The sequence below is a fragment of the Cervus canadensis genome, chromosome 8, assembly GCF_019320065.1.
Source record: "Cervus canadensis isolate Bull #8, Minnesota chromosome 8, ASM1932006v1, whole genome shotgun sequence".
Taxonomy (NCBI): Eukaryota; Metazoa; Chordata; class Mammalia; order Artiodactyla; family Cervidae; genus Cervus; species Cervus canadensis.
This window is the reverse complement of record NC_057393.1, coordinates 76,517,720-76,545,151: the sequence shown is the minus strand read 5'-3', so window position 1 is coordinate 76,545,151 and position 27,432 is coordinate 76,517,720. Positions and strand designations below refer to the sequence as shown.

Genomic DNA, 27,432 nt, shown 5'->3' with positions numbered 1-27,432 from the left:
ACCTGGGTATTTGATGTGCTGAGTACTAAGTGATAACTACATGCCAGGCACTGTGCCAAATCATCTCATTTAATCTGCACCAAAAACTCAATGAAATTCATTTCCACTTTTTTTAGACAACTACAGCTTAGAATGGTTCTGTGTCTCTTCACACAACAGTTGATCTTAACATTCCATAGGTATTATCCCTCCAACTGGGACTATTATGAATCATTGAATCAAAAGGATGTTTATTTTTATCAGATAGGGAGGGAACAAAAAAATGCCCAAACTTTGGTTGGCATCCATGCAGAGGGATATGACTCAAGTTCTTTCTCATTGATTGCCTGTAAGCAACATCTACAAGAATTTACCTCCTCTTTCCATAGGGCCACATTTGGGAATCACCCATTTCATCTACATTCTACTGGAAATACATGTCATGAAGATGTTCTGTTCCTGAAGCAACAGGAGTGAGTTGCTGGCAAGTCACTTCTTGTCTCCTAATGTTGTTTCTAACACGTTCATGTCTGTGCATGTACAACTTATGATTGATTTGTTTCTACCCAAGAGTTATCTGCTCCCAAATTATTTCCATATTTTGTAGACTGTAGTCTGTAGAAGTCTAACTGATGAGGCACCTGCACGTGAACCCAGTGAAAAATCTTGCATCTAAATGGCTTAAGTAAAAATATCCAACTTAAAGACACTAGCAGCACAGGGTGAGATTTACAAACGCAGCTGAAAGGAGAAACATGGCTTCTCCTGACAGGTCAGCAGGGTTGACACACCAATGCATTTCCATGGTGCATACATCATCTGCCTCCTAACTGGAAATTCAGTAGAGCAAAGTCTGTATCTGAAAATAAATTAAATCATGAGATATTGAATAATTTCATAAATTAGCACTTTGGAAGAAAGAGGTACATTCAAAGCTCATAATGCTTAATTCAACTTCCATGGATCTGATCAGTTCCTTCCTCCTTCTCTCTTTATTTTTTAAAATTATCTTTAGCCATTTTCCCCTTTATGTTGCTTCTTGATTACTTATACACAAACATACACACACAACACAGATACATTCTCCCTGGCTAACTTTTAACTGTACATCTTTTATGCAATAGTTATATTCCTCTAGAAAAGAGGAATTATTGCTACTTGCCCCCTAGCATCCAATTAAAGACACACCATATGTATTTCTCTAAGAAAAAGCCTGATAAATCAGCTTGCAGAAAAGGGTTCATTTCAGAAATACTGCACTTGTACATTTCCAAATTCAGAATTCACTTTGTTCTTTTCCCTCTGACTAGTAGAATTTATTCTGCTTAGCCAATGTCACAGTGATGAAAAACTGAACTTTGACAACTGATATACCATACAATGGAAGCAAGTGGGAAAAAAATCTTAGGAGCATAGAATTCTTGCTTGTGAATGTCTACAATGAAAATACTTGAGTTACTGCTAAACCAGTAAAATTTGTGGTTCCTAGAATGCTGATACAGGGTTGCTGAAATCCTTAACGGTTTGCCAGAAACTTAGACCAAGATTTTCTAGAGGGAAGACCTCACTGGCATGTATTAGATAAAAGGTGCCTGGTCTGGACCACCCACCTTTAAAAGGGTGTGCAAATGTATTGGAAACTGTCTTCTTCATGCAGTTATATTTTATAGTTGTTAACTCCTTTCATGGGGCATTTGCTACTCAGAAAATCCCCCTTGAGACCTCATTGGAGACCCTTCTTCCTTCTGAGATTGGGCAAACATACTACCTAGAAGTTCAGAGATTAATTTTAAATTTTTCCAAAGGCTTTCTCAGATCTGCTTCCAAAGAAGACTCTTCTTCATGAGTCCACCAATGAAAACTTTGACTTAATTGCTGGTAGAATTGCCCAAAATCAGATTAAAACAAATCCATTAGGGTGGAGATATTTTTGTTTTTTTCCAAAACTGTACCATGTCTAATGACATAACCATATTAGCCAAAATCAAAGAGCCAGACTCCTCATTTACATCATGGTATTACAATCTGCTGGCAGTACTAAAGACAAAGATGACACTCATTCAAGCTGCTTTGTTCTTGAAGCACACATACCCCATGACCCAGCACCCTTAAAGCTTTGATAGTTCTTTTAAAAAGCAATGAAAATTATACACACAATAATGATAGTAGTCCTTAGAGAAAAAACAAACAAACAAAAAACTGGAGGCATTTTATAGCTAAACAATTTTATTGGCTTTTTGTGAAATAAAAAACAAAACAAAACAAACCACCATGGGTAAAGGCCATAATCAGCATCAACCAAATGAACCAGCCACTTGGTTACAGTAGCTGATAACACTAGTGGATATTATTGCTTATACCCCAGGTTCATTTACATGTCCATTACATTTTGGCAAGATTACAATCACATTGGAGCTTTGGTTGTATAAATTCAACTCTGACTATTCATTGAAAACTCGACTTCTATCATTCTATGATGGGATATATGCTGATTCTTCCTCTCATTCTGTCTCCTTTCTCCTTCCATTCATGACTTACAACCTACTGACCCAAAACTAAGGTAGATGCGTTTACAATCATCCCATCCTTCCCTACTCTAATGCCCAGTCCTTTGTCATGAGAGAGTGATAACATTTCTGGGCCTCTCCCAATTTTGCTAACTGGTATGTATCCACTGCCAGCAATAAGTGCTTATCTGTAATCTGGATAGATTTTCAAATATATTTGGTTGTTAACATTGGAGTTTGGGCTCAACTGTCTCTTTTCCAACTTCTGAAAGCTAGGAAAAACAAATCAACAGCTTTTAGTATCAGTAAATTGACCTCTGAACAGAATAAGCCCAAGCCTCCACCACACAACATCCCAAAACAGGTATGGAACTGTGGCCTTAAAATGCTCTGTGTGAGGGCTGTAACATTTTAATTTACAGAGAAGCAGTGATTGATGGCCTCTCAAAAGCCCCCCTGCTCAATACTTTCTATTTTAACACTGAAAACTCAGAATGACAAAGGGTCAGAACTCACAATAGCACCATTTCCTAGACTCTTGGAGTAAAATTCCCGTCTGCGTTGGAGAATGCAGTGACCTTAGACGACCCAGCCTCCAGCTCTGTGCCTTCACAGGCCCTCCCACTGAATTTCAGCAGGGGTGGGTGGTCTGCCTTGGTCTACTTCTGCAGCAACGTGAATTTTCCCTGGGAAGAGTTAAAAACATGGGTCTTACAAAGTGAAGTTGGCCGCAGGTGAGAGACCTGAGGAAGCCTGTTTCTGGTGGGGAGATGTGACAAGTCTGCAGATGAGGGGACAGAGTCCGGGGACCCTTACCCTTGCCCATCTCGATTCAAGTCAGTAGCAAAACTGCATGCAGAAACATGGCAAGATCAAGGAACACTGAGAGACGGACATCTTCATATAGCAATCCAAACACCAGCGCTCTTGTGGTATCTTTTGTATTCAGGTCCACCAGAGAGTTTGCCCTGGATAATGCTGGGATTTAATAAGCCCTTCTAATGATTATAAAGATTATCCTCTTAAATCTAGACATTTTAAACAACAGAAGATTTGATATCACTATATTTTACATGGCACATATAACCATATAATTACTAGCACTTACACAGTAAATATTGTAAATACAGATTCTTGGAGTTCACTTGGTAATTATACCGATGTTATTCGGCAGAACAAAGATGAAACACTCCCTAAATTGTACTTTGGGGAATTTCATTCCAACCCTTCACTTCATGACAAAAGGATATCCCTCTAATTAAGTAATAATGCTCGGTGGTTACGTGGGCAAAGAGAATCGCAGGGCGACTTCATGGTTAATGTGTGGCCTGTAAAATAAAGTAATACACAGTATTTTCATTTACAAGAGACCATATAAAAATATTTTCCAATTTGGAATTCGAAACATGAAAGCTGGATTTTTTTTTCCTTTGTATAAAAAGAAATGAGATAACAGACTAAAGTTTATTAAGCCTTCTAACAAAAAATATACATATAAGTTTAAGGAATGCAGTGAGCGTCAACTTCCCTTTTTGTCCAGGCTCATGGATGGTGAGCTTGTGCTTTGATCCCAACAAAGATAAATGCACAAAAGTGGAGGAAGATCAGTGCCTGAAACCTGAACTACATGTTATCTCTAAAAATAAGACTAATTTTACAGTAGTGCTTTTAAGAGTGGTGTGTCAGATTTCTGGTTTTTTTTCCTCTTCCGCCTCAGGCGACCGCTGGAGATGAATTCCAGAAGCACCACTTTCTTCTCGAGTGATGTTTATTTAGTGCAATGTCTTCCTTCTCTCTTTCCCTTTTCACGCGCTGGTAGTGGTCTTCTTCCTTCAGGTACCACACGGGAGGCCAGCGGTGCCTCTCAAAGTATTCCTGGTTGTCTGGGGAAGAAAAGATGCAGATGACGATACCTGCTAGGTTCTGTGCTTAGGCTTCTCTGAGACGATTATCATGTGCATCCTCTCAATTAACCAATGGGCAGGGATGCTGAGTAGGGCCAGTGGCAGATTATGACACTAAAGTTTCATAAAAGGTGGAATCACTTGCCTAACATTACACAGCTGGACACAGAGAGCCTGAACCCAGGTCCTTTTGCCTTCCCGGACAAGGGTGAACCAATAATCTCTGCTTGCTCTGCAGCAGGGCACCCTGAACAACCCCTCTCCCACCCATCTCCACACAAATCCCCCTAGCCATGAAGTTCTCCAGAGAGGATTTCCAACATACAATTCCTTGGGTCATGCACGTCACATGAATCTGTGACTGCCATGTGGCCACAAGCAATTCTCCATGAGCTGGGGGCTGTCCGTGTTCCTTCTCAATGGCAGTGAAGGGAAACCCTTCAGTCACAGGTGATGAGAACTGGACAGATGGGGACCACACAGCCTTACCTGCAGATTTTGATTTGATTTCCTTGCGGAACTTCGAACAAACACTGTTGTAGTTGGTGCAGATGTGGTGCAAACACCAGGCGGCCAACTGATGGGCATTGTGAAACTGCAGGGAAGTGACCAAAAGGGGGTCAGACCTCTATTTTCTCAAGTGGGACTACAAAGAAATAAAGTCATGGTAGGGGTCAAAGAAATAAAAGGCCCAGATGACTAATTCAGAAACCTGCTGTTTTGACTAGTGTTTTGACTTTGGCCACGGTTTCCACACCAGCCACATGCAAGTGTTTGGCATCCTCCTCTCACCTCTGGGATATGTGCACTAAAAATAATCACTGTATCAGGAGTTTAAAGTCTGCCTTGCCTCTCTCCCCCTACCCTCACACCTGCCCTCTAATGATAAGTGGTCATGGCCTCTGGAAGGCACCAGCCTGTAGCAGATAGCAGCGATGTCATCTCTGTTTAAGGAAGCCTCGGCAACAGAATCCTCCGCGTCACATGTCAGAGCTCAGCTGGCTGGGGCCAGTGATCTGAAAGAGGAGACTGTGGCATGTGTGACTGTCCTATACCTGTCCTTTTGGTTACATAAGAAGAGCAGGCGATGTGGGCAGGGAGGGAGGGAGCCAGACACTCCATGCACTCTCTCCTTTCTGAGAAGATGCACAGGACAGGACCATGGCAGCTGAGGTATCTGTGTCTGCAAAAGACCTGATACACAAAAATCCATAGTTAACTCCCCATCTTGTCCCCAAATTTGGAAGGTCTCTCACGTCCCTCACTCTTTCTGTCTAGGCCTCTTTCGGACATCCATTCTATTGTTTGTTACTCTTGATGCTTCTTTGAGCAGCTGAACCCCTGAAACCCACAGCATGCTTCCTCTGAGGCCCCTGTCAACGCCCTGAACAGAGGCCAAAAGAAAAGCCAACGTCCCCAGAAACTAATTCAAGAAACTCTCTGCAGATCACAAGCCCGGCAGGACAGACAATTTTAGCCAGTGCGTCCAACGTCTCTTGATAGTAGATTTCTCCCTGAAAGTCACATTAGAGTAGTGCTGTGTTGGAGTTGGCTAGTACCTGCTCAAGAGCGTCACTGGGTGCAGCTCTTTGCTACTCTGAGCTCAGTGACTTTGAGTTGTTAAAAGTTGGGCAGGTGGGGTGTTTACACCATGGAGACTGGAAAGTGCAACAGATCAGGGTCTCTGCTATCCCCAAGCTGATAGTTAAATACTTACCAGTGCATCCCTGGGTTAGAGTCTAACGAATGAGCTAAGATACTGGAGGCTCCATCCTAAATGCCTCCTCCAAGGCTTTTCAGAGCTTAGCAGGAATGATTCTATTTCCTTCCTGGATTATGTGTTGGTCAGGGGAGGGGACAGGGTGAGAACAGAAAGTGAAAAGATAGACACAACTGCTATATTACCTCCATCGGGCTGGCCTATATGAGATTCTGGGTCATTTGATGGCTCTCCAGGAGGAATACTTATGGAGGGGCACAAGTCTTAATTTCTCCCCTAGTCCTGTGTCAAAACACCCCCAAGTTCCAAACGTGGACAGTCAGTGCTGGTTTCACTGCAGTTGATGTCTGCTCTGTTTTAACTTGTAACCTCTCTGAGGCTGTTTTTCACACTGGATTTTAGTCATTTGTGCTTGGGTCTGTTTCTCTCAGGGGCCTATGATGGCCCCAAGCGCAGAGAATCTACATGTCCTTTTATCTAAGGTGGTGCCTGGTAGAAGAGGAGGAAATAACAAATCCTTGTTGCATGTTGAGTCAGGAAGAGCAGGTTGCTGTGAAGTCCTGATCCACATTTTCCCCTCTTAAACATCTCTCAGGGATACAGTCAGAGTGGCCTGAGGAACATGTGATAAAGGCCTGCCTCCTTCTCTTCCTCGGTTGACAAATTCCGATTTGAAGTGCCTGATGTAAGATTTAGTAAACCACTGCCCTAACCAAGACAGGGAACAAAGAAAACCAAATCCAATAGGTCACAGGAAAGTCTGAAGAATTTATCCTTAGTTCCTTCAGAGTGTAAACTCATGGCCTGTAAGTCTAGGTCAGGGATTAGATAACTCCGCCTATGTGCCTTGTATTATGAGAGGATTTCCCCTCTTTGATGCTCTGAAACGTTCTCTCCTAGTTGTTTCTCAAAATAATCAGTAAGGTTGACAGAGGGTGAATTACCATCCCCATTTCCAACCGATGAGGAAATGGAGGCAGCATTTAGCTTTGTGTCTTACATAAATTACATAGAGATAAAGCCAAGACTGATCTCTGACCCTCTCTAGAGGAAGAGGGCAGTGTGTGCTGGGATATGGAATCACAACATCAACAGTAAGGAGTGCTGATGTAAAAAAAAAGGAAAACCAGGAGAGCTGCAGTGAGATGGGAGGCAACCCTGTACTTCATGGAATTCTAGAAACTGTCTGATCTCAGCCAATGCATGTCTGAGAATTCAAAAAAGAGACAAGAGCCTTCCCCTCCCATGCCCTGAGCTGTTCTCCCACACATGAAGCTGCTGCCTCTGGAGGGGCAGGGCGCAAAGGGGCTGGTGTGGGGGCAGGGTCCTTGTTGTTTTTTCAAGTGAAGCCCAGCAGGGTGAACAGTGCATGAAACTTAAAACTCTCAGATCTTTTCTGCTGCACACAGCAGGGGGCTTCTGTGACTCAGTGGTGACATCTTTATTTGTTCAGATGCAACAGTGGAATGTTTTATCAGCGTTAAATGAACTGGTTGAATACACTGAAAAGGTGAAAGACAAATTGCTACAAACCTGGGCCAATTCCAAGTAAGAGAGAACTTCCCCATCAATGCCCACACCACTCATGGCGGCTTTGGTCAGCTCCTGAACGGCGTGCTGTTCTGGGGAGAAGAGGGAGCAGGAGATGTTAGTGCCTGGAGGCTGCCGTCTGGGGTCATCTACGAGGGGAGGAGGTAGGGGGACACAGTTCCATGTGAACTGAATCAAGGGCCCTCTCTGATGTGTGGCCTTTCAGCATGGCGAGTCGTGGCTCGAGTCAGTGCACGGAAGACTCTGGGGACACTTGTTAGCCCTTCTGAAACAGCCCGAGTCCTGCAGACCACCTCTGTCCAGTATGTAACTACTGGCCACCAGAGACTATTTAAACTTAATTAAAGTTAAACAAAATAAAAAACTCAGGTTCTCAGCCCCACAGTAGCCACATTTAAGTGCTCAGTGGTCACGTGTACCGGCCAACGCGGATACAGAAAGTCTCTATGATTGCAGAAAGTTCTGTTTGAGAGTGATGCTCTGGGCAGGCTAGGACCTGCCTAGAATCCTCTAGACTCTTGTATCTTCCTGCTTGATGGTTTCCTCACTCATATCACTCCAATTCTCAATATTCTCAGACTGTGGAGAGGTTACCAGTAATGAGTCCAGATGGGGAATTAAAACTGCTAATGCGTATGTGTGTCTCAGCAGCAGCAGACAAGGGACATATTGTTCAACCTCTTAGTGTGGCCCCCCCACCCCTCCAAAAAAAGGAATAGCAATACTATTTCTTATTATCCAGCTGGTGAAGAAAGAAGGTGAGGAGAAAACTTTGATCTCCAGTTGGCTGAACATGGTAGAAACTTGGAGTGCAGAGAAATAAATCTTTTTTTTTCTAAAGATACTGTCAGGAAGTCAAGGGCAGATGTGGCTGGTTGGTTTGTTCATACCTTCATTTTCATTTAATGCTTCAACAGACTTTTACTGAGAACCTCCTTTGCTCAGGCACTTCTCTGTGTACAGAGGATATGCCAGTGAACAAAACAGGCACTATCCTGCTTTCGTGGTTAACAAGAGTCAACTAAATGTAGCACCCTTACTGCTAATCAACAACTTTGGTAAATGAAACAGAAGGTTTAAATTCAAGAAAAGGGTATTTGAAAGCATATATCTTATTTAGATCTGCTTTGGCTTACCAACTGAACAAATCTAGAAATGATACATAAGGTTCTGTGAAGTTAAATCAAGTCTCCCTTTTTTCTCTTTTTCCCAAAATGATCTTGACAATGTCAGAACATTTTCTAAAATAGCTTTAAGAAAACCACTTACATAATGCTTACTAGGTGCCAGACACTGTTCTAAGGACTCTCTCTCTTTATATATATATAAAATCTCTTAACTCATTTAATCTTCATAACAACTCTGTGGTAGAATATCATTATCCTCATTTTAAAGAGAGAGAGAAAGCTGAGACACAGAGTAATTAAATCAAGTATGAAGTCATCTAGCCAGTAAATAGTGGAGCCAAGATCTGAACCCAAGTGATCTGGATCTGTAGCCTATGTTCTTAACTACTGCCTTCTATATGTATCAGCAGGACCTATACAAAGTAGGTGCTTAAAATAACAGTTGCTGAATTGAACTGGGGCTGTTTGATACATTTGATCAGTTCATATCACCCTGTACAAGACAGTCCTATGTTGGGTGATAAAAATTTAATTTTTATTCCCTGGAAGTATTATTTTTGCTTAAATGTCATTTTGAAAAATATGACAGTCAGATACCGCATGGCCCTGAATCATCAGCCTTACCTGCAAGTGCAACCAAGTGTGGCAGGCAAAATCTGTTTGCCAAGGCAATTAGTTCCAGTGGGTCCAGGTCCAAGTTAGGTGACAACTGCTTAGTATAGAGATAATCCAGTACTGCCTGCATTGACATCTTGTTTATGTTTGGGAGATACACCTGAAATGTTATTTGAAAAGGTAAGTTCTGCTGAAGAAAGCAGTGGGCACATTTTCAGGCTATACTGCTTGTAAATATCCCCGCCGTGTGATTCATTATTGGCAAGTCTGGGACACCTGCTCTGAGGCTGTGTGGAGAAGTCACTCACTATTTACAGCTGTAAACATAACAGTTTGACTTGTGGATGACAAAAGAGTGGGGCTGCCTGACAAAGCCTGATTTGGAATTTTTAAATAGCTATTTGGGCTTATAAATCAGACAAATGGGCTGTAAATGTATGATGACATTATAGGTCCTCCTTGCCAAGTACCTTATAATACTCTATTGTGGGGAAAGAAATCTCCTAGCAACATGACAGGTGCTGGGGGGAGCTGCAGACCGCGCTGCGGCTGACACACAATACAGCCCAGCTCTCTAAGATGTCAAAAGAAGACGATGAGCAACCATCCTAGTTGCCACAGTGACTGGCTCGACTCCCAACGTTCTATCAATAAAAGCTAGCATGAAATCAACTATACATCAATAAAAAAATAAAAAAAGTATATGTTAGCATGATATACACACTTTATTTTTCCTGTGGCACAACCACACAGATTTGGAACTACTGGAAGATTATCAGGTATCAGTAGATGCAGAGAATCTAGAGAAAGCTGGACTTGGGACATCTTGGGGAATGGCTGGGTAAGAGATTGTTCCCTGGAGGATCCTGCTAGTCTTCCTCCTGAACACCTGTAGTAGTTGTGCATATTCATACAAAGTAGAGTCTGCTGAGGAGCCTGGGACTGCCTGGGAAGTCGAGTTCTGAATGGCTGGGCCTGGATCAACAAGGATATACACGTTATAGCAGCTGTTCTTCATCTGAGGTTTCTAACTCCACGAGACGTGCCCTGGCATCATAGAGAATGGGGCCACGAGTACTTGCTATTGGAATGATGATAAGAATTAACCTAATAGAAGGCCTCCTATGCACAAGGTACTGTGCTAATAAGCTCTCCACATGCATTATATTTTGATCCTTATATCCTCCCTAGGAAGGAGAGACTACTTTTTGCCATTTTACAGATAAATGAATGGAGGTGCAGGGAGGTTAAGTCTGGTGTCCAGGGTTGCAGAGCTAGGAAGCTGGGACTGATATTTGAACCCAGGAAATGAGATTCTAAAGTCTGTGTTCAGAACTCCTGTGCAGAACTGGAAACCCTTCATGGTAAGGAGGAAAGCTATAACACAGCACTGTATCTCACTAAGTTTTCAAGAATTAGATTTCTGAGTTCAAAAGTATAAACAGTTATAGACTTCTTAATTCTGGTACAAAAATTACATTTATGATTACATTTATGTATGGCATGATTATATCTGTATGTTATATATGATTACATCTATATTATATATTTTAATGTCTCTATATTTGTGTATATATATGTGTGTGTATGTATATGTCTGTGTGTGTACATATATTTGTTTATAAATTGTCTCCACAATCTTCAAGGGGCTTGTGGCCACTTCAGTCTTCTGGTGGTGTGGTTGCAATTGTTTAAGCTATAGCAACCACTTATATAATTTTCCTGCATAGCCACCAACCATCTCAGAGAGGGAATATCCTTTCGGACAGAGCTTTCCCTAGGTGTATCAAAGAGAGAGCCCAGAAAAATTCCTAGAAATATTATGAAAATTACTCTTCCTCTCTCAGACACAGTGAGAATAATTGTGATTCTATTAATAAGCTGCGTGGATTACTACCCATCAATGACTTGACAAGTGTGATAGTTTCAAATTTTTAGCATAACTTTTACAATAATAAATAAAACCTGGCAAGTAGAAACTATTTCTGATATCATTTTAAAATACAGAAGCCATTGTATTGTAATTAACTGCTATTCCAGTAAATCTAACACAGTTGTATTTGTGTGGATAAACATTTATGTACACAAGCACTTATATAGACATGAACTTTCAGCATATGGAAAACATGGCAAATTACATATGGCGAAATTTGATTTCTCTAGAATGGTGTTTGGATTAGCACAATTTTTAAATAATTGAAAATTAATTAAGTTGTGAAACTTTAAAATTGGGGCCACTGTGATAGTAAAAAATATATATTTTATGAAGTGCTAAGTGCTCTGAAGTGTTAGTAATTATAAATAAAGTCCCAGGGCTTCCTGTGAATACCTGCTCCTTCAGGGATGAGGATGTTTCTGAAAAACTAACCTGAAGGACAGGGTAAGGGGCTGGGGAAGGCCCAGAGATGTGTTGCTAAAATGCTGTGTGACCTTTAACAAATTATTCACCATCTCTGAACCTTAGTTTCCTCATCTGTGACATGGGAGAGATTTGGAATAGATGACATCTAAAGCTTTTCCTTCACTAAGATTATGGACTCTGAAGATACTCAGATGACTGAAGTAATTTTTTCTGACTGTGTTCTAAGTAATGGCAAAATGGACATCCTAAATAAAAAGAAATTATTTTTGGCCTCAGGAGATGATAGATTCCAGGAAGCAGCCCTGCCCCAACACTCCCAATGTCTTCAGAGCATTCTGACATTTGTAAGCATCTATGACCTACTGTTTCCTTCATGTTTAATATAACACTAACACTTTTATTTTTAAAAGCAATGGCTCTTTTTGGCAAATAATGTTAGGGATCCTCGGAAGTAACCAGCAAATGAAAATAAACAACATTTTTAGAACACGCACTTTTTTTTTCCTCACTGTTGTTTTTTTCCCTGTGATTTCAACATTACTAATAAACTGAGTAGCAACAGAGAGACCATTTTTATAGAACTTTAAAAAATAATATAAATAAAACAAATGGAATTAAAAACATTGTGCCCTACCTGCTGAATGTAGCTTTTAAAAAGATAAGAATACAATGCTACCCTTAGCAATGACCCATATTCCAGTTTAGCTGGTTTAAAAATTTAATTGCAAAGATCAGCTCAGACTATTGGGCTTATAATTAGAGACGGTCTCATAGAGAACGAGAAAGTATTCTAGATCCAGAGCATTGCTTACTACAACATGGGCATGCATTTTTAATGAACCACTTGCTGAGTACCTCTGGGGAGAGAATTATGCTTACTGCTACATTAAAAGTAATGAGAAAAATAGAAGTAAAATACAGTGTCTTAAATATTAAATGACAAAAAAAGTTAAAAGAACATCAGTGGGCATATTTTATTCCTTTCTGTATATGCATGTGAATTCTATTAATGCAAAAAAAAAAAAAAGTTGGATTTTGTGGGGGACGTCAGATTTTCACAAAACAATAAAGAGTAAAAAGGTGGCCTGGAAAGCACAGGCCCATGCATATACAGGCCTAAATTAACCATAGAAGATTTATTGAGACTTCACCCAAGTACTTCTTCTTACCCCCATAACCACCTCTACCACACACTGCTAGTTTAGGAAGGGACCTGGTGGCTTGTTACCTGAGGACTGTTGAGGGACAGAGACCTTGAACTCCTCATGGAAACAATTTAACAAGACTCCTCCAGGAATATAGTCATCAACATTGCTTGAGCCTTTGTACGTTTCATGCACCAAATCTGATGCTTTACACACATACGTTCATGCCTGACCTGCCCTTTGGAGATGGTTCTCTTGTGATCCCCATTTTAGAGATGAGGACACAGGTCTAAAGAGAGTTGGTCTCTTGCCCAAGGTCACACTGAGACTAGAAGTCATAACCGTGTATAACAGAACACTTCCGTGTACCCTGGAAGTCATGAGAAGGGGTGGGAAAGAGTGGACGTATCTGCAGCTCACATCATTCTTCATATATTAGGCGTCTTGGTATAGACTTTTGGTAGCTTGGTTCCATGGCTTTTGTGTTTTGAGCTGCATTGAAACTACACATCTGTATTAGGCTCAGCTGCAGTTCTAAGTGGTGAGCGACCTCGTCCTTGAGGTGGGGAGGGGGGTGGGCAAGGCGATGCTAAACAGACGCCACCCCAGAGAGAGGCTGTGACGCGACCAGACCCGTGTGCATTCACATTGGCCGCCAAGTTTCTGTTTTAGTCACCTCTCCTGCACATTTTAATCTGGAGACAATTACAATCCATCCTGAGAAGGGATAAAGGGGATTAGCATCAGTGAGGTCAGCTCTGACAGTGTCTCTTTGTGCCTGGGCCCTGGACCTCGATCAACTGCTCTCTGCCAGGTGATAAGCAGGTACCCTAGGGCACATGCTTCAGCAAGTTGGCAAAAGAGGGGAAGCGAGTCTTGGGGCTCTTTTATCTCGAGAGATTACTGAAGTTGGTGCTGTGCCAGTTGGATGAGGTTTTATTAATTGGCAGCGTCCCCCAGTTTTCTTGAAGAAGAGGGAAAGAATATCATCAATGCTGCCAGCATCCATATAAGGCTGACATCATTTTGCATTTAGTGCTTACAAGGTGCTTCATGGGTACTGACTCTCACACCTCGCAACCACATTACGGGTTATGGTCACATTTTCCAGATAGGGATGCTGGAGCTCAGAAAGGTGATCACTGGCCCAAGGCCAAACAGCTTGTACGCAGAGGAGTCGGGGATCTGAGCCCCACAGTCCCTTCACTGGGTAGCCTCTACCAGTTGCTGTGGTCTTAGTTAATGATGCTCCCAGACACCTTTGATGGCAGAGGAAAGACTTCATTTAGCTGCAGATGAGGACCTCCTGGTTTACAAAGGCTGGCAGACATCAGAAGAGGTCATCAGGATAATTCTAACATCTTTTCCCCCGACAGCAGACAGTCTTAGGCTGGGGGTTGGTTTAGGAGCAGCTGCAGTCTGTTCTGAAAGCAGGAGGGTGGCCTACTGACAGCCAGCCATCCTGGCCTGTGATTACAGGATTCTGTTTCCCTACTTGGGGATACAAATGCAGGCTCCTGGGTCACAAAGGGAGTGCTCAGATTTCTGGGGTGAGGGCTCCCCTTCGAAGTTAGTTACTGTTTTCTGTGTTTCTGTTAAAAGTTTGGAGAGATGTTGAGATAAGCAAAAATAAGCCCAGTAGGGACAATAAGCTTGATGGGGTGTCCCCATATATATTTTTAAAAGATGGGTAAGAAATATTTGCAAAACTCAACAAAAAATGTCTACCTCTAGACACAAGTTAGAAATGCTTGAAGGGAATTTTTCTTTCTTTTTCAACAGCTTGTGAAGAGGTGGAGATACAAGGTCTCCAAGATGCTGCTTGCTCTGCTCTAATAACATCCCTTTTTGGAGACAGGGCCGGCATTTGGCAAGTGACCCAGTGGCTTCTTCTAGATGTAACAAGTACTCTGAGAGACCCTTTGCCCCATCTCTGTTTCCCTAGAGGTGACAAACCCTAGAGTTGAGACACGTTAGGGGAGAGAACCTCAGGGACTATTAGATCAAGGGGCCCTTGAGCATGACCTAGCACATCGCTCACCTTTAGGATAAGGAGATTGAGGCACAGGAAGGTGGCTTTTTAAGATCCCTCATCTGTTGTTGGCAGAGTCAAGCCCAGGTTTAAGTGACTGAAGACACTTTCCACCGTCTTCAACTTCTAGAAGACAGTGTGCTCCTCTTTGAGGGGATTTTGATAGTGACTGGTGACATTTGTTAAAAAATATAGCTGTACATGTTTTCAGGGATGAGGAGCACTGTGAGGATGAAAGGATACAGGGGGACTTAGGGGCTCACACATAGCAAATGAACAACAGGCTTCTCATAATTGCAGAATTATGGAAAGAGGGTGACCTGATACTCAAGCATTGCCTAAAAAAGTCTTCCAAGTTGGCAGTTAAAGAATCAAAGTCCTCTGGCAACACTTTCTAATATAAATACACATGCATATTCATTAAGATGCCGCTTGGGCTTTTTGGAAGGCACCTACCTCACTGTTGGCGCTTTCGACAAATGACCCCCCGAACATGGCAGCCATCCACTTGCAGCTACAGATCAGCAGCGGTTTGTGGGCACTGATGGCTCCATCGTCCAACTTAAATGTCACATCTGCCCAAGGATGGAGGAAGCACAAGCCTGTGAGCCAGCCTTGCCAGGGGTTCCATCCACATCCATCCGCCTAGTCTCTCATCTCTCTTTCATACCCTTAACCACTGATGTGGTGTCTACCCCCACCTTGGACACCAATTCTCTCCCTGTCCTCCAAGGATTTAAGGAGTAAGCATTTAAAATTATATACAAGGTCACAACACAAATATTCTGAACCATAAAGCAACATAAAGGAGAGGAATATTCTTTCCTTATTAAGAAAAGTTTCAACATGGAGAACAGTAGAAAGAATAATAAAACAGTAACTGGTTTATCACATGCTTAATTTTGTCACGTTTGCCTTAGCTATATAAAATGTGTGTAGACATTTTTAAACAGCATACTTCAAGAAAAGTTATGGCCAACCTAGACAGCATATTAAAAAGCAGAGACATTACTTTGCCAACAATGGTCCGTCTAGTCAAAGCTATGGTTTTTCCAGTAGTCATGTATGGACGTGAAAGTTGGACTATAAAGAAAGTTGACCGCTGAAGAATTGATGCTTTTGAACTGTGGTGTTGGACAAGACTTTTGGGAGTCCTTTGGAGAGCAAGGAGATCCAACCAGTCCATCCTAAAGGAAATCAGTCCTGAATATTCATAGGAAGGACTGAGGCTGAAGCTGAAACTCCAATATGCTGGCCACCTGATGTGAAGAACTGACTCATTGGAAAAGACCCTGATGCTGGGAAAGATTAAAGGTGGGAGAAGAAGGTGACGACAGAGGATGAGATGGCTGGATGGCATCACTGACTCAATGGACATGAGTTTGAGTAAACTCCGGGAGCTGGTGATGGACAGGGAGGCCTGGTGTGCTGCGATTCATGGGGTTGCAAAGAGTCAGATGCGGCTGAGTGACTGAACTGAATGCACTCCTAACTACTTTGCCCAGAATTTTCTAAAAATAAGATTCTCCTAGACAACTATACCATTATAACTCTTAAGAAAATCAGCAATAATTCCTTAATATCATCCATTATCTAGTTCATGTCCACTTTTTTCTAATTACTCCCAACTGTATTTTATAGTTGTTTTTTTTTTTAAATAAAAAGAATCCAGTTGAGGCTCCCACTCTGTGTTTGGTTACTATCCCTCTCTAGTAAGGAAAAGGAGAGTTCATCAATTTCACTTAAGGTCCATTGTTTCATTTACTGCAGGTAAATCTTTGTAACATTGCTTTTCATTAACTTTCAAGACTCTCTCTCTACCATGATCGTCAATGTTTGGAGTAAATATTACTCAAAGTTTTAAAATTAATTAACAGATTCAGCTACTAGTTATTAAATGCATATTTTGATGACAGGAATTATGAAAGATGAAGACAAAACCAGAAATATCTATATAATAATGGAAGTCAAGGAGTCAAATTTTTACAATGAAACATACACAGAGAGAACAATTACAGAACAAAAATAGCACAAGCCTATGAGATAGGATAAGCATGGGCCAGTCACCCATCTTAGATACAGGTTATCAGGATGCTTAAGCAATTAGGTAAGGGTGCTGTGGGCAACCCTTGGCGCAGTTATCAAAGACAATGAAGGGACAAAAAGCATCTAGACGAGCAGGGCACAAGATGGTGAGAATCCAAAGGAGAAGGGAGAGAAACTGATGAGGCTTTCCAGAGGGGACCCTTTCCAGATGGTCACCAAAATGGCCTCAAGGACCTCAGCGACCCTGGGACCAAAGGCTGCTGATTTTTGTCATGGGTGCATGCTAAATGGTGAGTAGAAAATATCAGGGAAGGAATCCTGAAGGGCAACTATGAGTACTGAGCTGATTGGCTCAGGCTCAGGGGTAGCCTGACCTACCTTTGAGAAGCACTATGACACCATGGGGCTTTAGGAGGCAGCTTGCATTGAAATCCTGGCTCCACCACTGACTGCCGGTATAAACCATAGGCCAGTTACCTAACCTCCCTGCCCCTCAGTTTCCCCATCTGCAAAATGGGGATCATCATATTTTACCTTTAAGTGTGATGAGAATGAAATAGGTGAACACTTGTAACTTAGGTACATGGGGGAAAAGTACTTACACACCGTTATCTCCTCCTCCTCATGTTTGGCTAATGTTTGATAAAACACAACCAAAGGTACTGACGGCTTTGCCATTGGACCCGCTCACCTGAGAATGTCCCCTTGCTAAGACACTCTTTTATCCGATTGGCTTTCCGGACGTGAAACGCTTTCGTAATCTCTTGGTTCATGAAGGCTTCCTTGTTCATGATGTTTTCCACCATCATCCGCAAATCAAACATCTCTAGGACCTCTGCGATCTGAGCCAGGCCCACCAGATCTTTTTCCTTTTCATCCAGTTGCCCCGTATAGAGAAACTGGAGCAGGGTCCGGAAAGGGCCTGGCTGGACGGACGCGTCCATCCTGACCACGGTCATGGGGCCCAGCCGCTTTGAGATGGGGTTGACCTGCATCTCCTTGTGCATGCCAATGAACCCTTTACTCCAGTCCAACAGGGTCTGTGTCTCTGCCACCAAGTTCTCGGCTTCCAGCCCCAGGGTCTCCTGTTGGGACAGGTTCTGGCTCGAGGGGGTCCACTGATCAGCCTGAGGCGTCCTTGGGGTGCCCTCTTCCCTTTCCTCATCTGGGTCAAGACTCTGCGCCCACCCCTGGGGATCCCTGCCTTGCTTCTCTCTCTCACAAGCTCCTTCACTCCAGTGGGGGGTTTCTTCACAGTCCATTAAAAAAAGATCATAAAACTTGGAAGAGGAGGTAGCGAGGTAAATTCGGTGTGCAAAGATCTGCTCCTGGTCCTGGAGGATGAAGAGGACGTCGGCACACAGAGGATTGTCCAGTAAACAGGCAGCTTCGTTCGTCCCTGTGGAGGGACATTCTGGAACTTTGATGACCGGCGGGGGCGCTTTTGGAGGTAGGAACGGTGCCTGAAGTAAAGGTTTCTGGACTTTCTTCAGGTGGGATTTCCAGAACTGCAAGTGCCGTCGGGAAATGAGCGCCGCTCGGATTGCATTGTCAAACACGTCTTTGATGCCAAACTGGTCAAACACGCTTGTTTCATAGTAGGGTATACCCAGCTCCTTTGCAACCTCTCGGCCTTTTTCTGGGGGCAGAATATCCCCTCTCTTTATGGGCCTGAAATAGAATATTTTTAACATCAGTCTTATTTCAGGAAAAAAAATAGTAATCAGGGCCTATCTAAGCACCTAATTGAATTATACATTTAAAATCCTATTCAGACTTTTAACTAGACTCTTGAAAAATCTCCTACCAACCTCAAATCTTTCAAATACAAAGGACTTATGACGGCAGGGGAAAAAATGCTTTCAGTAGTAACGACAATAACTCAAGCATCAGCCATTTCAGCAGCTGTTTGTTCCTGGGTAAGTTACTTAACGTTTTTCTCAGTTTTCCCATCTGTAAAATGGGAAGAATAATAGCAAGTACTTGCATCTTAAAAGATGACTGAAAGATTTAAATGAGATAATTTGCCTAGCATAGTACCTGATCCACAGTGAGTGCTTGATCAGTGTTAGCTGATAACCATCATTATTGCCACAATCAGCATCATTTTCATCATTTTTCCCTTATGCTTACATTTTGCTTTACAATTTAAAAAGGATACCATGTTCATTTTCTCACTTGGGCCTCCCAGTATCCCTATGGATGCTGTTTTCGTTCTGTATCCTGAAGAAACAGGCAGAAACTTTAAAGGTCCTTTCCACTTGGGAAATGTCTTAAGGTCACACTTTAAAGTCACTGAGAGCACTTTACTAAGCAGTCAGAGTCCAGAACTCCTTAGTTCTAGGCTAAATGATCCATGTCCAACAGCTCACCTAGGTCTCCTCTATTAGTTTTGTGAACCTTCTTTCACATCTCACCCTTTCTCTTCCCCTCTTCAATCAGGCCATCATCTTTTGCCTGGATTAGTACATTAGCCTCTTAACTCATCTTTCTTCAGAATTTTCCACATTTTAGCTCACAGCATTCACTGTTACACAAAAATTCCTTATGTACTACAAGTGTGACTTAGCTGTAATTCTTTAAAATTTCCTCTGGTTCCATAGAGCCCAGGGAATAAAGTCTATACCCTTTAGACTGGCACACAAGGCCCTTTTACAGTCTAATCAACCCCCAAGAAGCCAAGCTTCTGGAATTGGTATTGGCAGAATAGTGCTGTAATTACGGTATAACCGTGATCAAGACACAGATGAATTCCAGAACGCAGGCAAGATAGGATGTGTCATTATATTCTTCACAAACACATACTTGATTCTGAGATGCACTCTTTGGAGATGATCTTCCTAAATAAAATATCTGGTGTACAGGACCAAGGGTGATGTGTGTGTGACAGGGACAGGTCTTAGGAGAAATAAGGTAATACTGGGTAGAATTTGGATTTGAGGATCTAGATGGAAAACAGGGAAAACTGCATGGAGTTGCAGAGGTGGAAGTGAAGTGCAGAAAAGAAAGGTTAACTTCAAGCTTTGCTCCTATGGGCTTTTGGTGGATAACTAATGGATAAATCTCTTTGAGACTTAGCTCAGATACCACCTCCTTCATGAAACCTCAGCATTGTCTATGGAAAGGACTGTGCCCTGGAGCTCTGTAACTCTCCTTCAGGTCTCCACACATGCAGGGTGTGAGGCCCGAGTATCCTAACCTTTGACACAGAAAGTTTTGAGGCCTGGGGCTAGTCTCTCATTTGCCAGGAGGCCTCTTTCCTTCTGCGTGGCTTATAATGTTCAGTTTCTAGTTCATGTATTTAAGAATAGAAGGAACATGAAATGTTTTCAGGACATTTATCCAAGATGTACCTAGAACATCAGAAATTATCTTGACAAAGTACCATTTCCTTTTGCTGTGAGAGCATAAAAACTTATGTCCATATAAAATTTTATAATAAGCTTATTAAGGCAAAGTACCTACTACCTGGAAGGAAGGCAGTAATATCAACATTTTGGGAAAAGCTATGTTCACCAGCAAAAAACAGAGTTAAGCATAAAACACATATACAATTGTTTTTAGAAAGAATATTGTTGGAGTACATGTTTTAAACAAACTTTTATTCCTCCCAAGATTGGTATCCACATTTTATATAGATGGAAACAAATCCTCTTTCAAGCTGTATTTTAAATGTGTGACACTCTAAAAATAACACCACCAGAGAGCCATTTAAAAAGCAGTATTGCTATTTTTAACCATAGGTCTATATAATCTTTAAAAACTGGGCATGGCCACCTCAGGAATGAAATACTCTAAGAAGTCGGATGGAGGAAAATGAGGTTAAAAATACTTGGATATGAGTGTTTGCATGAATTTGATGTTCCTGGGGCCAAGAATCATAGATGGTGGCTCTGAATTTCACTTCAGTTCAGTTCAGTTCAGTTCAGTTCAGTTGCTCAGTCATGTCTGATTCTTTGAAACCCCATGGACTGCAGCATGCCAGGCTTCCCTCTCTTATCACCAACTCCTGGAGCTTACTCAAACTCATGTCCATTGAGTCAGTGATGCCATTCAACCATCTCATCCTCTCTCGTCCCCTTCTCCTCCCACCTTCAATCTTTCTCAGGATCAGGGTCTTTACAAATGAGTCAGCTCTTTGCAACAGGTGGCTGAAGTATTGGAATTTCAGCTTCAGCATCAGTCCTTCCAGTGTATATTCAGGACTGATCTCCTTTAGGATGGACTGGTTGGATCTCCCTGCAGTCCAAGGGACTCTCAAGAGTCTTCTCCAACACCACAGTTCAAAAGCATCAATTCTTTGGTGCTCATCTTTCTATATGGTCCAACTCTCACATCCATACATGACTATCCAGACATGAATTTCACTTACCTTTATTATAAATCTTAATTTCCAAAAAGACATTATTATGAGTAACTAACATTTTGTTTAACACTTCACCAAGTTCAAAGTGCTTACTTATTTTTTTGGCTGTACTTGGCAACATACAGGATCTTAGTTCCCCAACCAGGAATCAAACCAGCCCCTCTTGCATTGGGAGCTGACTCTTAACCACTGGACTGCCAGGGAAGGCCCCAAAGCAATTTTATATACCATATCCTAATTAGAGAACTCACTTTAAGCTCTGGCCAACCATTTTACAAAAATGGATTCCTGACTAAGAGGTGACGGTGAAATGAACATTGGGATACATGTGTCTTTTAGAATTGTGGTTTTCTCAGGGTATATGCCCAAGTGGGATTTCTGGGTCAGATGATTTACTGCTAGTTTTTAAAGGAATCTCCATACTGTTTTCCGTAATGGCTGTGTCAGTTTACATTCCTACCAACAGTGCAGGTGGGTTCCCTTTTCTTCACATCCTCTCCAGCATTTATTGTTTATAGATTTTTTTTTTTTTTTGATGACCATTCTGACTGGCGTGAGGTGATACCTCATTGTACTTTTGATTTGCATTTCTCTAATAATGAGCAATGTTGAGCATCTTTTCATGTGTTTATTGGCCACTTGTATGTCTTCTTTCATCTGTATGCAGGTCAGGAAGCAACAGTTAGAACTGGACATGGAACAACAGATTGGTTCCAAATAGGAAAAGGAGTACGTCAAGAATATTTACTGTCACCCTGCTTATTTAACTTATATGCAGAGTACATCATGAGAAACGCTAGGCTAGATGAAGCACAAGCTGGAATCAAGATTGCTGGGAGAAATATCAATAACCTCAGATATGCAGATGACACCACCCTTATGGCAAAAAGTGAAGAAGAACTAAAGAGCCTCTTGATGAAAATGAAAGAGGAGAGTGAAAAAGTTGGCTTAAAGCTCAACATTCAGAAAACTAAGGTCATGGCATCTGATCCCATCACCTCATGGCAAATAGATGGGAAACCAGTGGAAACAGTGGCTGACTATTTTTTTAGGCTCCAAAATCACTGCAGATGGTGACTGCAGCCATGAAATTAAAAGACGCTTACTCCTTGGAAGAAACGTTATGACCAACCTCGACAGCATATTAAAAAGCAGAGACATTACTTTACCAACAAAGGTCTGTTTAGCCAAAGCTACCGTTTTTCCAGTAGTTATGTATGGATGTGAGAGTTGGACTACAAAGAAAGCTAAGCGCAGGAGAATTGATGCTTTTGAATTGTGGTGTTGGAGAAGAATTTTGAGAGTCCCTTGGACTGCAAGGACATCCAACCAGTCCATCCTAAAGGAAATCAGTACTGAATATTCATCAGAAGGACTGATGCTGAAGCTGAAACTCCAATACTTTGGTCACCTGATGTGAAGAGCTGACTCATTTGAAAAGACCCTGATGCTGGGGAAGACTGAAGGCGGGAGAAGAAGGTGATGACAGAGGATGAGATGGTTGGATGGCATCACCGACTCAATGGGCATGAGTTTGGGTAAACTCCAGGAGTTGGCGATGGACAGGGAGGCCTGGCATGCTGCAGTTCATGGGGTCACAAAGAGTTGGACATGACTGAGAGACTGAACTGAAGTGATGTGCTCCTTGGAGAAAAGTCTGTTTATGTCTTCTGCCCATTTTTTGATTGGGTTATTTGTTTTTCTGATATTGAACTGTATGAACTGCTAATAGATTTTGGAGATTAACCCTTTGTCAGTCGCTTCATTTGCAGCCAGGACATGAAAACAACCTAGATGTCTATCTCCACATGAATGGATAAAGAAGTTGTGGTATATTTATACAATGGAGTATTACTTAGCCATAAAAAGGAACATATCTGAGTCAGTTGTAGTGAGGTAGATAACCCTAGAGCCTCTTATACAGAGTGAAATAAGTCAGAAAGAGAAAAACAAGTATTGTATATTAATGCATACGCATATAGTATTGATGAACCTAGCAGAGAACAGACTTTTGGACACAGTGGGAGAAGGTGAAGGCAGGATGAATTGAGAAAGTAGCATTAACACATATACACTACCATGTGTAAGACAGATAGATAATGGGAGGTTGCTAAATAACACAGGGAGCGCAGCCTGGCACTCTGTGATGACCTAGAGGGATGGGATGTGGGAAGGGGAGGGAGGGTCAGGAGGGACGGAATACACACACACACACACACGATTCATTTGCATCGTTGTATGGCAGAAACCAACACAAAACTGTAAAGCAATTTTCCAACAATTAAAAAAGTAAGTAAACTTTTTTTACAGAAGAGGTAATGGTGAACATGAGAGGGGTCAGGACACATCCCGTCCTCACGATTAACAAGCTAACTTAAAGCATTCAGACTGATTGATGGGATCTCAGAGCCACTGAAGAACAGAACCCAAGGCTCCAAAGACATCTGCTACCTCTAAATTTTAATTTAAATGGCACACGGAGTCCCTTGGCTTACCTTGCTAAAGGGCGTCTGGCTCTATTAACAGCTTCAAGATCAGCATAGCGGAGATCTAGCTGGCAGCCAACTAGAACAACAGGTGTGCGAGGGCAAAAGTGCTTGATTTCTTGATACCACATGGTTTTCACATGATTTAGGGAATTGGGATTAGCGATCGAAAAACAGAGGACCACAACATCGGACCTACAAGGAAATCACAAAAGAAGCTGTATTGCTTTTTCACTTTTATTTTCTCTTCGATCATTAGGATTCCTCCCCTTCCCCATCCATCAAATGCCACATCATTTCACAATTAAAAAAAAAAAGACCAGATATTAAAATACATCTTGGAGTCATGCAAACAGCCCATTAAGCCCCCACATTCCAGCACCCACATAGCCTGAGTTCATGTCCATGTTGCACTGCAGGAGGCCTAGGCATTGAAAAGTTTTGGATGAAGTTATTTCACAGGATAGATGGTTACCCAAACTGGCCTCAGTCCTGGAACCACCACATGCTGAACTATTTCTGTTCATCACAAGAAATAGTTTCAAGATAAAAGAAAATAATAAAAACTACCATTTACCAGTATAAACAGAAAGGTGATGATGACTCAATGAGATAAAGCAAACAGTTTAAACAATACAGAAAACGTAACAGGTATTTGCTGTACAGGGTCGGCAAATACACAGAAGGATTTCCGCCCTTCTTCACCCTTAAGCACAAATGTAGACAGCACAACCACTTAATCTGTTTCTGAAAAGAAAAAGTCCTATTTTTGCAGGAATTTCCACTTTTTGCTAGGTATAAGGTAAGAAGGTAGTATTTAACAAAAAACTAGCCAGAGTTAGCTGGATGGCTAATAAGATGAGAAAATGTTGGAAGCAGATTTATCAAATGTTATATATGACACATAGCAGGTATATGGAAAAAGGAAAATTGCTTTGTAGTCAGTTGTGACATAAGAATCTTCCATGTTTTATATAATGACTTACCATTCTAGAAGCCAAAGAACTGTTTTACAAAACAGTTGTTCAATTATGGTGTTTGATAGATAACTGCTAGAAGGGATCTTTAATAAGAATTATAAACCATCTTTCTAGGTTAAAATATGCAGAATGATGACATTGGAAACATGGAGGCAGAAAAATATAAAGAACAGAAAAAGTTATACCCAAGGATTCAAGACTGTTTTGCAGTTATATTCAGAAATAAACATAACTTTATTAGATGTTAATTTATTGCCTTTATTATTTATGTAATGAGAAGAATGAAGTTGATGAATCAAAACACCTTCTTTTTAAATCATTAATGAGCTTTTCTCCCTACATATCAATGAAGACAAACAAATATATCCAGGCAACCATAAAATTTCTAAAAATAATCATTTGCAATGCAGCAAACTGCAGGGTGCTTACATTAAATGTAATTCACAAGTTGAGTCTTTAAATTTATATCCAAGAAAAACTGCACCAGACCACAACCAATAGAAAAATCCTGACATTAAAATATTTACAAATTATAAAGGAGGACCTAGGACTCAAAGCAGATGAGTGTATTAATCTGCATGTTTAAAATGTCCTTGAAATAAAGAGCTTATCAAAGATTCCTGGGCACTGGAAAATATAATGTGTGTAAAAATATGCATAACTATATAAACGAAAGGGAAGCATGTCTTGTCTTTGGGATTCTGATTTAGTTAGTAGAATATTCTGTGCACAGTCTTACTTCTAATCCGCATAAATAACGGTATCCAGTAAAGTCAAGAACGCTTTGAATTTTACATTTTTTAGGAGCAGAGTCTTCTATTATTCATAATACTATTTCTATAGGATATCTGATACAGCTCTGCTATAAGCTTCATCCCAATCATAAAATGAAGCCGCCAAGAATTCCAGCACAGTGAGAGTAATATGGCAATATCTGAGGTTCAAAATCATACAGAAAGAATTGAAGAACTATATCCAGCACATAAATGTGGAATAGTATATATATACATGTAATAAAATTGTTCTAATTCGTACCTTCTATTTCCATATTAAGGCACACTGCTATAAAGGGAATCATTCTCAGAGCTTAATTTATATGACAGACATGTAGCAAAATGTCAATTCTGTTATCTAATTTTATGATACAGCATGTGAGGTTTTGAAATCAGAGCTAGCTCGGTTGCCAAGGTTACCGTGCTAACACTCCTGCCATTGAACATATACTAGTTGCTATCCAGATGACCTGTAAACAAGTACAGACAGGACCCTGGGGGTTGGAAAAAATGGAATCTCCCGATGATAACAGCACAATGCCATTGCACAATACAGGTCCGGAGGGCCCAATTTCTAACTATGTCACATCAATATCTCAGTGCATGAAATGCTGTTGGAAAGCTGGAAAAATAATTCAATGCTCTGTAAACATTTTGCTTCAAAAGGATGATGGTTAAAGAGAAGAGGTTGTACTGAGAGCAACACTACCTCTGAAGCGAAAATAACTTATTGAGTCAAAATTCTATTTGCATCCTTGAAATGAAGTTATCCTTTTTCTAAAAAAAAATTTTTAAATGAACATTTAGATGCTATGAGAATCTGTCCCCATGATTTTACATTGGAAGCAGATAAAAAATTAAATCATATTTGATCTACCAACCTGCTTAAATGTCTTTAACCCTTCTTGATTTAAATACCAATTCAAGTTAAGAAACATGCCATACAGATTATACAGAATCTTTGTGTTAAGTCCTGCTGTATAAATGCAGTGTCCTAAAACTGATTTTAAGCAAAAGCCTGAGGATCAATGGATGTAGGGACAGGGCTGCAGAAAGATGCTGCACTAACACATTCCTCCTCCCCCAGCATTCTTTTCTAATTCCTAAATTTCAACATATCTGTGTCCTCTATGATATAAACACCTATACAACCAAGTAACTATTTTGAGAATGCCATTTATTCCCTCTAGATTTTGAGCCATTTTCCTATCTAGTTGAAGGCACAAAACCTGCAGCTAAGAATATCTCCAGCTTTAGGCAGAATTCCAAGGAGCTTCAGATAGTAAATAACTTTTAATCAAAACATTCATTCCTGGGGAGAGACTGTTCAATGTCTGACATGAGTTTGTGTTTAAAAATGCCGTTCCTGTGAGAGATAAAAAGAAAAAGGCAAGCTCTAGCATTTCTGCTTCCATGGCTCTGTTACATTTTTTTAACTTTGAAGAGTTGTGTTTAAAATAACTGAGTTGAATTTAAAAAAATAATTGGGAGGGGGAGGTGTGATGAGGACATTCCCACATATTAGGCAGCAGAGTTGGCCTAGAGATGACCTCAGGGTTCCTGTTTCAGCTGTAAAAAGAATCTGATAGGATTTAAATGGAGTCTTATAGCTATTTGGAGTAGAAAGTATAAGAATTCGAGAATGCTGAGGCAAAAAGAACATAGGAGACAAAACTCAAGCTCCAGAACTTGAATACTGAGAAGAGTAGGAAGAGGTTTGGATTTTTTTTTTTTTTTTTGACTGAGCTAAGTGGTCTTATTCTTTTAAAGAAAGTCGATTACACAGGATCTAAGTGTATGGTCTTGGTTGCTTGCCTATGAATGTTTATTTATTTATTC

General features: G+C 41.1%; 1 protein-coding gene and 1 pseudogene across 5 annotated transcripts in view; both read right to left on the bottom strand.

Moving 5' to 3' along the window:
* Positions 1-3,312, bottom strand: part of LOC122446819 — a 61,583-nt pseudogene extending 58,271 nt beyond the window's left edge.
* The window catches only part of RHOBTB1 (Rho related BTB domain containing 1), a 75,556-nt gene continuing 50,311 nt past the window's right edge, over positions 2,188-27,432 (bottom strand). For 4 of the 5 annotated variants that reach the window (XM_043476889.1, XM_043476887.1, XM_043476886.1 and 1 more), the window contains 7 exons: positions 23,850-24,035; positions 17,680-18,659; positions 15,399-15,517; positions 9,413-9,563; positions 7,644-7,732; positions 4,880-4,985; positions 2,188-4,369 (listed from right to left, as the gene is read on the bottom strand). In XM_043476889.1, the coding sequence (XP_043332824.1) occupies positions 4,200-4,369; positions 4,880-4,985; positions 7,644-7,732; positions 9,413-9,563; positions 15,399-15,517; positions 17,680-18,659; positions 23,850-24,035 (1,801 nt within the window). In that variant the 3' untranslated portion in view covers positions 2,188-4,199. Of the gene's footprint in view, positions 4,370-4,879; positions 4,986-7,643; positions 7,733-9,412; positions 9,564-9,589; positions 15,166-15,398; positions 15,518-17,679; positions 18,660-23,849; positions 24,036-27,432 lie in introns of those variants that run through there. The other variant, XM_043476890.1, reaches the window with a different exon arrangement.